This window comes from Carlito syrichta, unplaced genomic scaffold, assembly GCF_000164805.1.
Source record: "Carlito syrichta isolate Samal-C Ts95f unplaced genomic scaffold, Tarsius_syrichta-2.0.1 Scaffold305809, whole genome shotgun sequence".
In the NCBI taxonomy this organism is placed as follows: Eukaryota; Metazoa; Chordata; class Mammalia; order Primates; family Tarsiidae; genus Carlito; species Carlito syrichta.
Genome location: NW_007249905.1, coordinates 130,422 through 146,999, shown reverse-complemented (window position 1 = coordinate 146,999; position 16,578 = coordinate 130,422). Strand labels below are relative to the sequence as shown.

Genomic DNA, 16,578 nt, shown 5'->3' with positions numbered 1-16,578 from the left:
ATTATATAATACTGGTGACCACCATAGCTTTATATTTTCCTTATATATTTTTTAGAATGTCCTAGCAATCCAACTCCTCAAAATAGAATTCATACAATTCATAATCAGGAACTGCCCATTCAATCAGAATGTAATTATAAAACCTCTCACCAACTGATGTATCTTCTTTTTTGTGGGACATATTTGACATTTGATTTTCTTCCTGAAAATGTTTTATCTAGTATAAGTATCTGCTTGTAAGGAACATGAGGTGACTTTGACTAACAAATGAGAACTTTGTTGATAGGATATGGGATTATTTATATATTGCCCAGGGACAGTGGAGACCTCACCTGACATTTCCAACCACATGGGTAGGCATAGCTCCCCAAAGCAAAGTCAGAATCCTCTCACAAGGTGAAGGATAAGTGGAGATTGCACAGACAAAATCATCAGATACTCAACTCCAAATAAAGGCTAATGAGTTTCTTATGTTTGGGAAATAAAGTTCTTATGAAAGAGAGGAGATTCAGGCATAGATTAAAACTGAACTCTGAATTTTGGAAAATGGAAGAGAGGGATGAACAAATAAAATCATGGGAATAACTAATTTGAAAATTTTCAAATTAGATACAAATATGTAAAAATTGGAGGTTGCCTCACATGGATTTATCTTAGCAAATTCCTCTATCACTGACTACCATAGCATTACCATATGTTTTCTTTATCTCAGTAATGATTTTATGTTGATTTGAGTTATTATGTGATGAATGCTTATGCTCTTCATTAGACTTCAAACTACACAAGACCTGGGGCTTAATCAGATTTTGTGCATCATGGTTACCCCAGCATCTAGCACAGCATGTGATGCTCATGAATATGTATTAAATGATAAAATGAAATAGAAATGTCAGTCGTGTGACATCACTTCTACTGCACCATATAAGAAAACGAGTCTGTATCATAAGATTCATCACTGTGAAGTTAGAGGCAGAGCCAGTGAGCTAACTGAAACAGACTTTTTAAAAAAGTATTCCTTGTGATACAAACCATATTTTAATCAGGACCTGGTGCCACATAAAAGTGCCTGTCTCCCCGAGGACAGAAAGTTCAGCATTGTGTGCCAGCTACATGGTCCTCAAAATCCCTCCACTGAGTTGCTTATGCAAATCCTCCCACTCATACATCTCCACCAGCCATCACCAGGCAAATGATGTTTGCCTGGTGTTTCTCAGTAAATCCTGCAAATCTGTGTTGTGTACTCTCCCCAAAACTGATAGGGACTTAATTGCTCCACAATTGCTCTCCCTGTTTCCTGCACCATCATGAGTAGAGTTGCCATGTCCTTGTCCTCAGCCACCAGCAGCCAACTCCAAAAGCAGAGAGGAGCAAGGATGGAAACTGATGACTACTTCCAGGCTTAGAATGGCAGAATGCTCTCACACAAAAGCAGGCTAGTGGAAAGGAAGAAATTAGCTAAACAATGCATTGCCTAGATACATACTCATTAAATACAGAAAATGAAGGTTTGCATGGGAGAGAATAGGCTTTTTTAATATGTTAAAGATTCAGTTTGCATTTCTCTTTTGCCCTTCACTTTTCCCTCAAAGGGGTAAAGTGTTTCTCTGCAAGTGCCTTTTTAGAAGAAAATTAGGTATTACAGATCTAACAAAGAAATGTTTCTTTTTCAAAACAAATCCTTACCTTTGAAAATACTTGGTAATTAAAACAATGGGTCAAATGTTCACATCATAACGTATGCATGGGTGTAATACACCTATATAATATACCCATATAATATATCTATGCAAGCCACAGAGCAAATGGTACGCTATGTAGTGTATGCTAAAATGCTGAGACATCTTAGTAAATATTGAAGGTATAATTTTGGAGAATTACCAAAATATTAATTTTTAACTTAAAAAAATCAAAATAGAGGAAGACGTTTTCTCCTTTAAAATAATACTTGGGGGGCAACCCCCTCAGGTCCCCTCTGGCAGTGGGAGCTTTTCTGTCCTCTCAATCAATCCTGCTTTAAAAAAAAGAAAAGAAAAGAAAAGAAAAGAATGCTTGTACATACAGGGGACTGATGATCTAACTCTTCTTTGGTAGTGCTTTTAAGCGATCTGTAATCGAAAAAGATTCATCCAGGTGCCTGCCAAGGTCATTTCTAGCTATGACTCGGTTTGTTGCGTTATGATGAAGTTGGAAGAAAAGGGTGTAATGAGGATGAAGAGTATTACTACATTTGAATCTATGACTTTAGTAGCATATCAGCCACACAATTTATGCTCCGAACCCTAATTGTTAAGTTTTTGTACCATCTCATAAACAAATATATGAAACCTATGGGTCAGATTTTCCTTCTTTGAGGCTCAGTCATTATTCACATGGAAGTGCAAGGTTTTAGATCCTGCATATATTTCTGACACTTTAGTGCTTTGCGTCAGTCTTCTAATGGCAGGCCCTGGGATTTTGTTCCCCTTTAGTACAACCAGCTAGGATGTTAGTGTTTATAGAAATAAAACATAAAAAAATAATATTTCCCATGACAAACATCAGGGACTTGGGTGCTTTACAAGTACAAGTTTTTAAACATTTCTGATATATTGTAACAATTTTTTGTAAAACAGCTTTAACTTTTGAATAATGAAAATCTTACAAGGGGAATGACTGCTACATTTTTAATGCACCCACAAGAAAAGCTTATTTTTTTATAATCTTGTAGGTGGAAGTAAAAACCAGTTTCTTCATGTTTAAGAAGTGCTAAATATGAGAAAAGATTTGATGCAATTTATTTACATTTCTGGCATCCTTGGGAACCTCGCGGTTCCTGCCAAACTTGATTGTCTTTATTATTAAAGCAAAAATATTAAGTTTCTTTTAAAAAAAAAAAAAAAAAGCCCCACCAATCAAGTTAGGAATGAGAGCCATCTTGTTCTCTTTTGCAGAAGGTCATGCATACTAGGAAGAGACATATGGAATTGTTTCAAGAACTAAATCAGAAATTTCAGACTTTGGACAGATTTCGGGATATACCAAATACAAGCAGCATGGTGAGTATTCTCTGCTTATTCAGTGCCTGGGCCAGTAGATGCATGATGCTGGGTGTTCTCTCTGCTCTCAAGCTCATAAGCATTCTGGGAACACAAGACTGGTGAACACACAACAAAAGAGCACATCCCCAAAATGTGCTTTGGAGGTGTTATGAAGAAGCAAGTTTGAAATGACAGCATCTTTGGCACTTTATTTCTATTTCAAATATCCTCATGTATACTCGTTAATTAGAATTAGTTGTATATCAAACATATGTTGGACTTCATCTGACCATTTCATCATCAGAATTCACATTCAGTTTATTCAAATATTCAGCTTCATTTTTCCGTTTTCATTTGAATGCCTGACATTATTTCATATATATGAAATTATTACTTGAAGCCAGACTGATAGGTTTTTGCTCCAGGAAACTCACTTGTTTTGTGGTGAGATTTTTGGCACACACATCAATGCTGGGGACTTGGACTGTTGATTGTAATCACTCTCTTCTCACTCACTCACTCCAAGACAATCTTAGTACAGGTTTTCATCAAATAAAATAACACCGTACAATTACTATATGCATGACATAGTCATAGCTCCAAGAAAGCAGCATGATTTTTTTTTCATAATCAATATTTTTTATTATGGTTTTGTGGGGTACAGTTAAGGGTTAGGTGTACAATTACATTTCATTCAGGCACCCTGTTGATAAGAGGTGTTTCCCCATGCCCAGACAGATATTTGCTACTGTTAATCCCATCTCCCTCCTCCCCTCCATAGTTTCCCAGTACTGTCAGTCATTTTCTTATAGTATTACATTGGATGTTCAAGGTCCATTATATGAGTGAGAATATGTGATACTCGGATCTTTGTTTCTGTGAGAGGTCACTCAGTATTATAGACTTTAGTTCCATCCAGGTTGCTGCGAAATTCATGATTTTGTTCTTTTTTATGGCTGCGTAGTATTCCATCGTGTATATGTACCACGTTTTTTTAATCCAACCCTCTTTTGATGGGCAGCATGGTTGTTTCCAGGTTCTTGCTATTGTGAACAATGCTGCAATAAACATACATGTGCAGGTATCTTTTTTATAGAGTGATTTGAGTTCTTCAGGGTATATTCCCAGTAGGGGCATTGCAGGGTCATATGGGAGGTTGATATTTAGAGCTTTTAGGAATTGCCACACTGCTTTCCACAGAGGTTGTACTAGTTTACACTCCCACCAACAGTGTAGAAGTGTTCCCTTTTCGCCACAACCTCTCCAGCAGCTGTTATTTTTTGAGTTGTTGATAATTGGAAGGCAGCATGATTATTTGCAGAAGCACTGGACCAGGGTTGTAAGAATCAGTCTTCCTGCTGAAAAGCTCAACCAGGAACTATCCCACCTTGAGCAAGTCGCCCAACTCACATTTATAAACCTGAATGTCCTCCTACTAAATGGAACGCCAGAAACAATAATTAATACACACTATCTCCGATCATCACAACACTTTTTTTGTTTTTGAGTTGGAGTCTCTCACTCTGTCACCCAGACTGGAGTGCAGTGGCCGCTCCCGGCCACCGCAGCCTCGACCTGCTGGGCTCCGGCGATCCTTCCGCCTCAGCCTTCCAAGTAGCTGGAACTACAGGCGTGCGCTACCACGCCCGGCTAATATTTTGATTTCTTGTAGAGATGAGGTCTCGTCAAGTTGCCCAGGCGGGTCTCGAACCCGCGGGCTCAGGCAATCTACTCACCTCAGCCTCTCAAAGGTGCGGGATTACATCACAACACTTTTAAAAGCAAGTAGGCTATGTGTGGAAACTGAGGCTCTGCTGTGAAATGTGGGGCTAGGACTGCCACTGACACCAGCTCTTTTTCCCTCACTCCAGATATCCCCTTCTTTGCCTCATACTCTTTGCAGACTTTAAATGGTCTTCTTCTCTTCCAGATATCATATATATATATATATGTCACTCTAAAGTACCTGGTATTTATCTCCTCCTAAATCTGGTGATTCTTCCATGTGTATGTTGTGAATCTTAGCCCCTAACTTCCTGATGAGTAATGTTAGATTTCAAAGACTGAAGAGCAAAAATGTATGTATCCTTATTCTCAGTTCTAGTACTATGTTGGTGGTAGTAAGTTATCAGGGCTGCTACTGATTTACTGCAAGGGTATGATAGTTCAATCTGTATTTGTTCAATGAGGGTTGCGAGAAGTACTATATACTTTAACTCTTAATTGGTCTCTAAATAGTTCGTGTTCATCAATCTATTTTCCTCATTAAAACAGGAATCATGTATTATTTCTCATCACCAACACAATGCTAGGCATATAGAAGACACTTCATACATAAAGAGTGGTTCTTTTTCATCTACTCCTCCTAATATTAAGCCATCAATTTTTAGTTAGCATGCAAATGAGAATTATATCATTAAGATTAGACCTAAACACATTAGCTACTCATTCTGGAATATTGAAAGCTAACATTGAAATAAATTGAAGAAACTTCATTTGTTTAAAAAAAAAAAAAAGGAGAGGGTTATATTTGCACATCTAAAAAGCTTATGCAACAGATACAGCTGGCTGACTGCTTTAATATGATTGTAATTTCCCCTTGTTGTATGGTCTGGGTATTAAATCATTAATGGCACAAATATCTGTATCTCAGTTTCCTGACAACCGAAATAGTCTACTAATTACACCACATCTCTATAGCAGCAAGCCTTTTCTGGAAAAGAATTATAAATATTTACCATTTGGGAGGTTAGAATGGGGAGGATAGAGTTGTCATTGCTGCTTGACTATCGTCCTAAATATCTAAGAACAGAAAAAATGAATTCCTTATTCAGTCTTGATTAATAACAAACATGTGATGAGTTCATTATCTTTAATTCAGTCACATAATTCGTAGTGGCACATTACTAATGACAAATTGCATAATTAGGTGGAGAAAGACTTTTTAAAAATCTCAAATAAAGGTTTTTTTTTTTTCTTTTTTCCTGGGCTGCTAACTCACAGCACCTGCCTAGCACTGCAAATGATGGTGATTATGTAGAATAATAGAATTTAGGGAATCAAAGGGAAACCAAAAGACCATTTAGTCCATTTCCCTGCTTCCAGGCAGGAAACATTTAAATCACACTGAAAAAGAAAAGGCACTATTTCATGATATCCAAAGAAGAAGCTGTTTTACTCTGAGTGTGTCTCACAAACCATTCACAGTCAAGATCTCTTCCCCAAAGTAGTTTCTCCAAATTCTCACTCTTTTAAAATAAACATACTCTCTTTTGCTTTGTCCTCAAATATTGGTAGGCTGAAAAAAAGGAAGGAAAGAAAGATGAGACGAAGGGAAGGAAGAAAAAATAGAAGCGAAAGAACAGGCTTGATGTTTGGAAAGAGAGAGGGACATCTCACAAGAGGACAAGAGCCACACGGTGTGGACCCACAGACAGTGGAAGCACTCGGCAGCCCTGCCATATCTGGGGGAGCTCTGGCTCTCATTCACTTAACATTCTGTTTCTACTGAAGCAGCTTAAGACCAAATAAACATTTTGGGAAGCTTTGTGCATATGGCTTATATTAAATTTATACTTTTTGAGCCTTTAACCCCCTTCAGTTAATCATATCTCCATTTTATACGTGAGCTCGGAAAATAAACTAGCCAGGCACAGTGACTCACACCTGTAATCCCAGCACTTTGGTAGGTGGAAGCAAAAAGATTGCCTGAGTCCAGGGGTCTGAGGCCAGCCTGGGCAACTTGCCAAGACCTCATCTCTACAATAAATCAAAAATTAGCCTGGTGTGATGGTACACACCAGTGGTTCCAGCTACTTGGATGGCTGAGGCGGAAGGATCACCTGAGCCCAGCAGGTTGAGCCTGCGTTGGCTGTGAGCGTGCCACTGCACCCCAGCCTGGGTAACAGAGTGAGACTCTGACTTGAAAAACAAACAAACAAAAACAACTGCATAAATTCAAAAACTTACACTAACTTAGTATTTTGGGTTTTTAAATTTTATTTTAAAGATGCAGGGTACAATTCAGGGTTAGATATACAAATGGTCATTGTACAGGTAAAGTTTGGGCCTCACTTTGGTCTCCACATCTCCTGGTTTGAGATCAGGTACCCTTATTAATGAAGTGTGCTCCCTCCCTCCCCCAGCAGTTTCCCACTACTGCCAGTCCCTTTCTTGCAGTATTATAATTGTTCAGGGTCCGCTTATGAGTGACAACATGTGGTACTCAGTTCTTTGTTTCTGTGATAGATCACTGAGTATCACAGATTCTAGAGTTTGTTTCTTTTTTATCACAAGATTCAGGCCTCCATTGAAGCCTTTCCTGGCTCCTGCAGCTCTCACTGCCAAATTCAGCAATCCCTCTGGGCTAGTCCTCAGTTCATCATTCACATGGACCGTGGAAAATGCCACACTTTTCCCTATGAGTGTCTGTAGCCTCCCTCTCATCATGCCTGGGCCACAGCAAGATGAGTCACTTGTGGACATTGGGCACTGACCACCAGCTCCCCCCATGGCCTGCAGATCCTGGTCCCACTTTGACTGCTAAGTGCAGCACTTCTCTGCTGTAGAAGCAGCGGTCCTCTGACCTAGAGTGTGTCCACATATTTTTGAACATTGTTGAGAACCCTAATTGCATGGGAGTGTCTCAGGATGCTACAGAAAGCGAACAAGAAAGCCTGTGAATTAACACACTACCCACTAGAGAATCTCTTGGAAATTCCATAGGTCATGGACTGAAAAGAACACGCATCAGCATTAGAATATAGATTTCTGACAAAGCTTAAAATTGGCCATGTTAGCTCAGTATTCATGGTGCTTGGTCTTTGAAACATACAAAGGAAATTACACCTATTCTGAACATCATGGAGACCTTGTATTCCAAGCTAATGAACAAGCACTGTGCATACCTTGAGTCCTTTCAGGGTTGAATTCATTGGACTTTCTGTCAAGTCAAGAATTCCCAGAAAGCTTTTTTAGACACAGCCTTTGTCTCAGATAGATAAGTCTTCTTGATACACCCAACTCTGCAGGATCATGCCCGGGAACATGTCAGCTGATGATTGATGATCCAGATCACTGCAGTACCCCCAATATGCAACAACTCCCGGCTGTCTACAAAATAAATTCCAAATCAAGTAGCCTGACATTCAGAATCTCTTATGATCTGGCTTCCAGTACACCATCTGCCTGTTTTTTCCTGGTTTGTATTTTTTTTTATGGCAACTAAACAAATCATTCCCTGTTCTCATGGCTTTCCTATCCCCATGCTCTCTGGGATTTTACTTCTTTTTTTGTTTTGTTATTGTTTTATTCATAGAGTTGGCGGGTCTCACTGTGTTTCGTAGGCTGGTCTCAAACTCCTGAGCTCAAACAATCCTCCTGCCTCGGTGACTACCACCTTTTTTTTTTTTTTTTTACTTGGAATCTTCCTCGGTCACCCAGGCTGGAGTGCAGTGGCATGCTCACAGCCACCCTAGTATCTACCTGCTAGGCTCCAATGATCCTTCTAGCTCAGCCTTCCAAGGAGCCAGAACTACAGGCATGTGCTACCACACCTGGCTACTTTTTTTATTTTTTTAATTGTAGAGACGAGGTTTTGCCAAGTTGCCCGGGTTGGTCTCGAACCCGTAGGCTCAGGCAATCCACTTTCCTCAGCCTCCCAAAGTGCTGGAATTTTAGGCTGAGCCACAGAGCCATCTAGTTTTTACTTCTTGATGTGCCTGTTCAGTCACCAGACCTCCAACCACACAGGTGTTTTCTCAGAAAGCTTGATGTGTTTCCCATAAACACATTGTCTCTACACCCACCTCTGAATTCCCACACCACTTTTCCTGGATCCCAGATATAACTGTAAATATATCTTGTATACCTACTACAAGCCTTTCCATAATGTGTGCTTATTAAATAGTGGGCATTTTGCTAAATTCTCCAAGCATGATCCTTGTCTCGCCCACTTCTTTTGTTTTTGCAGCCCCACATGGTAGGTTTGATCCTTACATTTTGCCAATTCCTTGGCTCACAACACAAAGCGTGTCCCTGTTTTGCAGATATTCAAGTTGAAGTTTAGAAAAATTGCATCCATTGCTCAAGGTCACATTCATGTGAGGTGGAGGAACTGGAATTTGGACCTGCATGGGTCAGGCTTTCCATCTTGAGTTTGGAATGTTTTCATTTCCATATTGATTTATTACCTTATCCTCCCTAGCATCCGGTGTGATGTCTGGTGCAGAGCAGCTGATAAACAAATATTGGATGGCAGATAGGGAGAAAGGGTTGAAGAGGAGGGAGAGTTACAAGTCTATGGTTCATGAGCCTTTAGGATATTAGAATTAAATCCAGAGTTAAAGCAGAATTAATCCCCTGCACACATCCTAAAATTTACCTTTTTAAGTCTCTCTGATTGGCTATTTTTTCTTATACCTCCCCCATGAGTAAGGCTAATAAGTGCTGAAAATATCTATGCATTAAAAAATTTTAGTAATTTAAGTGCTAGTTATGAGATTTTATTTTTATTTTATTGTTTTGCTTTTTTGTTTGTTCTGCTTTGTTTTGTTTTTGAGGTGGGATCTCACTATTTTGCCCAAAGTGATCACAAATTCCTCAGCTAAAGTGATCCTCCCACCTCAGCCTCCCATGCCACTGGCATGACGGGGATGCACCACCACACCTGGCTTAATTATGAAAAATCCTTCTATACATCGTTTTCCTTTCTTACCCGTAGCTTGGAATGATGTTTAATATACTGGGTGGAACCCAGATAATACTTTGAGCAGCTATTTTATATTCTACTTGATAATTAATTATAATCAGTTAAAAGCCAGACTTTGGGAAGGGAGAAAGGACACATTCAACAACTATAGTATTCTTACTAAACATAGCATTAGATAGTGAAAAATACAAAGAAAATTGAAATGTCGCATCTTTAAATTCATTTTAACAATTCTGAAGAACAGAAATCAAGAGCTAATAGAAACTAAAAGGCAGTGGTTTTCAAGAGAAAAGTCTCTTTAAGGAGATGTGATAGATTTTTGTCAGGACAAAATTAAAAGCAGAAAAAATATTTAGAAAAACAGTTAAATTTTCTTTATTAAATTATGGTTAATTGTAATGAATCTCTATTGCTCTGCAAAAATCACAAAAAAATATGGTGGCATTTAAATATTCTAAAAATGGATAATTTCTTGAGGAAAACTAAGCGAAGATAGTGATCTAAAATTTTTAATGAAATACTCCTAGCTAGGATAACGTTGTATTATTAAATAATATACCCTATTAAAATTCTTAGATGTGTTTATTCCACCAGAAAGTCTGTTACAATACTTTTATGTTTCCTACATTTCATCTTCGTGGTAACTTAACACTCCTTCATAGTTGGACATACAGTCTAGCTGACATGTCACAAGATGGCCCAAACAGAACGTCATCTGCTTTGCCTTCCATAGCACTATTCTCTTCCTTTCAGTCCTAGAACATTGTAGGATAACTTAGAGAAGGTCTTAATCAATTTGTCCAATGAAAGAACATTAACGTCATCACTATTTCCTAACCATCATTTCAAATCACCTCTGAATCATATACCCTGATAAAGGGTACAAACTTGCCCCCTTCCTGGAAACCTCAACTAGCCACAATGCTAGTCATCAAATAAATGATTCTCTCTCTCTCTCTTCAACAGGAAAACCCAGCACCAAACAAGAACCCATGGGACACTTTCAAAAGCCCCAGTGAGTACCCACATTACACCACAATCAATGTCTTAGACACAGAGGCCAAGGATGCTTTGGAACTGAGGCCGGCAGAGTGGGAGAAGTGTCTGAATTTACCTCTTGACGTACAGGAGGGAGACTTTCAAACAGAAGTTTAGCAAAATCGAAATGGACTGAGGTGGAGACAAAACAACTTTCTGCACTGACACTTGAGACTTGGGAACCTGACACCTCTATCTGGACAGTGTGACTCCTATGTCAGGACCCTCACGTGCCCAATGTCAGTGGTGTTTTCTATGGTAACTCCTCACTAGGCAGCCTAGTGGAGAGACGGCCAGTGTACAGTTCTGACCATGCTGTGTTAAGTACCCGTGGAATGGATTTGTAAGGTAATCTTTATAGATAAACCTCAAGCAACGATTCATGTTGTAACCGCTTCATATGGTTTAGTTTTCAAAAAACTTCACCATGAAGCACAATGTATATATTTATGCAGTTTTTAAAGTTTATAACAGTCTGTTTGGCCATTACTACACTTTTTACTTTATAATATAAAAGCAAAGTTTTTGTCATTAAATGAATGTTTGTTGAGCTACATTCTTCATTGCTTTAAATGCAATAAAGTAATAATCTCACTTTTATATGAATAATATATTTCACATCTTTATTATTGCAGTTTTCTCTAGAAAGCTCTGAGTAGCTTTCTCTGCTGCAGCTGTGTATAAAATATTTAAAATGTTGTATGGTGTAAATAAACTTTTGTCTACATATCAGTTTTTAGTGCATTTTATTTTGAATTTGTTGAACAGAAATTTACATATTTATAAAAAAGTTTTCAATATAGATGCGGAAAATATATTCATCTTTTTTTAACGGTATACCATTATTACTCCTCTGAGGCGAATGATTTCTCAAATGTAATAATAGGTTTGTATAGCGCTTCTGTATTTTCCACTCAGACACTCTTTGGACCAATGTACCATGTAAATGGGGCTTGTCAGAAATCTGTTGCCGTCATCCACTGACATAAATGTTTTTTCCATTCTGTGGCAAAAAGACAACTAGCAGGAAACAGTAGTAACCATACAGAGAATACTACAGAGAAAGTTCATATGAAGTATTGAAGTTTACTGCATGTTTCACCAAAGAAACTACTCACGCTGCAGTTCTTCGTGGCATATAAAAAATGAACTTATGTAGGACTTTAAAATGTTTTATCCATATGTTCTCTAGAAGGAGGAAAAGGGGGTGTATCTGATAGCGTGATCGGTCTCTGACTTGAAGTGGGAAGCTTGCGGGAGGTGAATGCTCCAAGGGCCCCTGGTGTCCTCTCCTGAGTTAAAGCCACTCTGGCAATGCCCCTCGCTCCTCAGATACACACTAAAGAAAATGCCACAGGAATGATTTTAGCAATTTCTCGGTCATTTCAATGATACGAGATTGTGTTTTTCAGTCTCAGGCAAGTAAGTGGGGTAGAGAAAGTTTGGGTTGCTCAGAACTCCTAAACTGTTTACTTAATTAGTCTGTAGTTAGACCAGAACTGTGACCTGCGGCATTCTGGCCAAAACTTAAGTGAATCAGTCTCTGTTCTCCATGATCTTGGGGACCTGGCACTCAGGCCACCAGGCAGGGACAACGGTGCTAAACACCCAAGTTGCCTCTGAGCCGAAGACTTAACCCTATATGGCTCAGGCTGAACTGTCACATACAATGTTCTCAATGTCAAAATGTTAAAAGTATATTTTGAATCAGATTTTTAAAATAAAAGCAACATCATTATGCAAAAAGGGTATAACATAAGTAAGGACTGATTTTTCAATAAAATAGGCTTTATACTAATTATAATGTAATTGATGATAGGAATGATGTTTGGTAAATCTCTTTCTAAATCTCTCTCTCTCTCTTTCTCTCTCTCTCTCTCTCTGTGTGTGTGTGTGTGTTTCTGTGTGTGTCTGTTTCCCTCCCTGTTCTCTCTCTCTCATTTTCCTTCTCCCTATATGTATACATATATATGATAATATAATATACACATATACATACATATGTGACTCCATAAAGTCAACCTCCATCTCAGTAATCAATAGCTGTGAATGAAGACCAGTTATGCAGTCACCCCTTCCAAACTGTAAAATCTTGATGGAAAAAACACACCAAGCACAAGTTTGAAAACATAAATCCAGTATGTTTGAAAAAAACATATACATTCAAAATGTTAGACTAATATTCTTCTAAATATTTACTGATGCTAAACGAAATCTTACATTTTTCACATTGATTTTTCTGTAGTTTTAGTAACTCAGTATTAGAGTAACATATGAAGGTTAACCAGAAATCGTATACTTAAAAATGTTAGGGACTATTTTTTGGTTACTCTAAGAAGGACGCCAAGTTGTGGTAGTGAGGGTGGCTTTGTTTTTTAATCCACAACAAAAAATGCAGGTGGACACGTGTCAAGAAATCATCATTTTAAGGAAGCCCTCTTCTGCACCACTCCTTTTAAGTTTCCATTGCACTCTTTCCACATGTACACACACATATGCACACGTGCACACACGTGCACACATTCCACCAGAACTGAATCACAGCTGTCCCCTTAGGTAGGGCACATGTCCTCCATACTGGGGCAGTCCTTTCCCTGGCCACTATACTCACAACCTGCCAGGGTCTCTGTGCCTTTAGACTGGATGGTTTCCCTTCCCTACGTGTAATTTTTACTTATGCATTAAGATACAGCTCATGCTTTATCTTCACGAAGCTTTTCATAGTTTTCCAAGCTAGAAATAACTTTTCCTGTAAGCTCTTATGGTGCTGCTTCTGTGCCTCTCAGGACTTTTCTGATCTCCTCTCTTGTCATTTATAAGCATTTCTGACATCCTCTGGTGAACTCTCAGTGCCTGGAAGGCAGGAATCATGTCAGATCCTTTTGTATTTCCTAAGACACCCAGCAGAGCAATGTTCACACGTTTGTTGAATGATCGGTGGAGCTTATTTTAGCGCTGCTTACAGCCATACATATCAAGTTGCACACTCAGAAGTACTTACTGAAGAACTCTGATGTGTTTATTCCTGTGTTAGGGTTAGGGTACCTACCACAGGTTCTCTTTTAGGTAGCCCACAATCTATTGAAATATGAGATACACATGTGAGACCAGTAATGATATGTAAATATGAATAAACCTTTATTACCAGTTATTGTTTCTTTCTGTCTTTAACACATAGAGTGGGAATTAATTATCCTGAAAAAATGGAGGCTCAGAAGAGGTTAAGTGACCCACCCAAGCTCATCGTAAATAAACCCAAGGATCAGAGCCCAGGTCTCCTAACTACTGCTCTAGAGCCATTTTCATGATGCTGTGGTGTTGCTACTTGTTCCTTCTAGATTATTAAGTCCGAAAATCAAATTATAGCAAATGCCATGGAGACATTTTCAGGCAAGGAGTAGAGGCATAAAGCTGGAAACATGTGTCAGCTCTCATGGTGGTGGTGAGACCAGTAGCTGATTGTAGCCAAAGAACATGGGTGATCCAACATGGCAGGTGATCTTAGATTGGTTCTGAGGTCTATCGTGTGGTTTTACTTGTACTTACTTTAAATATACCTGATTCATATCCCACTAGTTTTGTTATTACCCACACACATGCAACAGGAGGCTAAAAGAGAAACCAATATGAATTTTCAGATCATCTTCAGACTCAAAAAACATGCAACCACAATATTTTTAAAAATTCATAGTAAACAAAACTTGGCTCCAGCAAGTTTAGTTTGTAAATTCTGAATCATCCTCAGCATCTTAGAAAACTTTATCAGGTTTTAGTTTTCCAGAGCTATCCATATCAAAATCATTTCATTAAATTCTAAAAATTTACAGGACTTCATTTAAAAATCGGAAACAAACATGCCTCTAGCATGTGGATTTGTACAAAGTCTTTCACGGTGACAAAATCACCTTGCCCCTGAGATGCTTCTGTGTTTAATTTGCACCTGGGGTAGTGCAGCAGAAGACAGATCTCAGAACCAAGAACTATAGAGTAGAGATGGAAGAAGCCTCAGTGGTCAGTGAAGATGGCGATTGTTCTCAGGTGTCAAGTAAAAACACAAATGCAGACTTCATTTGAAAAGACTGTTGCAACAGGAGAAGGGAGCCTACTGGAACAAGGAGAACACTCCAGTTGTGAGATCTGTATGCATGTACTCAAAGGTCAGGCAAGAAGGCTGTTGTCCAATCTGGAGGTGTGAATGAGAAAGAAAGAGCTGGTGTGTGGGTGTGGGGAGAACAGGTGAGGGACCAGGCATCTGAACAGGAAATGTCCTTCTTTGTGGTCAGCCAGTTCTGAGAGGTGTGGTGAGAGGAGGCTGCTCCACCTTCCAGTACCTGGTTAATCTTCCAGCGCTTACTTAGACTCAAGAGCGGCCCAAAGTTCAGGGCCCTTGGAAAGCAAGAAACCTGACTAAGGTTTGGCCAAGTGATCAAGTACTGTGTTCATATTGGTCAGTGGGGTGTAATTTCTAAGACAAAGAGTAGGAATTTGGAGGGTGTGTGTCTGGTCTTGACATTGTGTTTGTAAATGAGGGACTCACCCAGGAGTCTTATCTAAGAAATGTAGGAAGGATGGCTCTTTGTAGTATGTCATTTCCCAGAATGCAAAAGGTGGGGGGATTTCTTGAGCCTTGCAGTTTTCCAAGAAGATGGGGCTCAGGTAAAGTTCAACATCATCACAGGTGAAGAAATCCAACCCACTGAAATGAGAAGAGCTTTTAAAAATTGTCAGTGTTCAGCCCACAATGTCTCATGGAAACAAATAGTTACAACTCTTTAAGCAGAAATAACCCCAAGGTGAAAGTGGTGACATTGTGAGCTGGGTGAGAATGCTTCATTTTACTGTTGAACCTGCCAATCATAGCTTGAGTTGGACTCTACTCTTACCTTTATACCATACAACTTGGTCTTGGGACACAGGTTCAAAAATATTTCTTTAGTTCTATTTTAAAATATAAAAACTAGCTCTTTGGTCTGTATACCAGTCCTTAAAATATCATTAACGTGAGTTCCCAGACCTGGCACCCAGAGATCAAAGCAAAAATTGCACTGGACAAAGTTACACAGGCAAAGAAAACTTTATTCAAGACGGTTGTAAAAAGGGAAAAAGGCTGGAACTCAGTCTGAGCTCAAAGAGCTGGAGAGGTTTTAACAGCTAGGAGGTAGTGGGGAGATCATAGGACACCTGTGTTTGCCGATTGGCCTGATCTCAAGAAAACATAAACTTTCTTGTGTCTTCAGGGCAGGAGGTAGTATTATATTCAGAGCAAAGCACCAGCAGGAGTTAGGCTCCTACCCTCCCATAGAACCTAAAAGATAGTGGATTGCCTGAGCCCACGGGTTCGAGACCCGCCCGGGCAACTTGGCGAGACCTCATTTCTACAATAAATCAAAAAATTAGCTGGGCGTGGTAGCGCGCGCCTGTGGTTCCGGCTACTCGGAAGGCTGAGGAGGAAAGATCGCTGGAGTCCAGCAGGTTGAAACTGCGGTGGCCGGGAGTGGCCACTGCACTCCAGTCTGGGTGACAGAGTGAGATTCCAACTTAAAAATAAGAAAAGAAAAGGAGCACTGTCTTCTTTAAAGATTGTATTTTAAGGGGATGGCAAGAAGTTTTTGTTTTTTCTTAATTTACATCTCAAAGAGGCAGATGAAGATTTACAAGTTTGTAACAGTAAAAGCTTTAAGAAAGGGAGGTCAGGAAGAAGACTGCCTAAGTTTAGTCAAGTTCAGGAGAATGTTAAGGCATTACCGGTCACAAGTAAACTCATGGATTGGCTCCTGAAAGCCAGATAAATCGCTAAGACCCACCCATGAGCTC

The 16,578-nt window shown here is 39.2% G+C and overlaps 1 protein-coding gene across 3 annotated transcripts in view; it reads left to right on the top strand.

Moving 5' to 3' along the window:
* Nucleotides 1-11,496, top strand: part of ADGRB3 (adhesion G protein-coupled receptor B3) — a 731,019-nt gene extending 719,523 nt beyond the window's left edge. For all 3 annotated transcript variants that reach the window (XM_008062740.2, XM_008062741.2, XM_008062739.2), the window contains 2 exons: nt 2,931-3,035; nt 10,693-11,496. In XM_008062740.2, the coding sequence (XP_008060931.1) occupies nt 2,931-3,035; nt 10,693-10,881 (294 nt within the window). In that variant the 3' untranslated portion in view covers nt 10,882-11,496. The remainder of the gene's footprint in view (nt 1-2,930; nt 3,036-10,692) is intronic.
* Nucleotides 11,497-16,578: the final 5,082 nt, after the last annotated feature.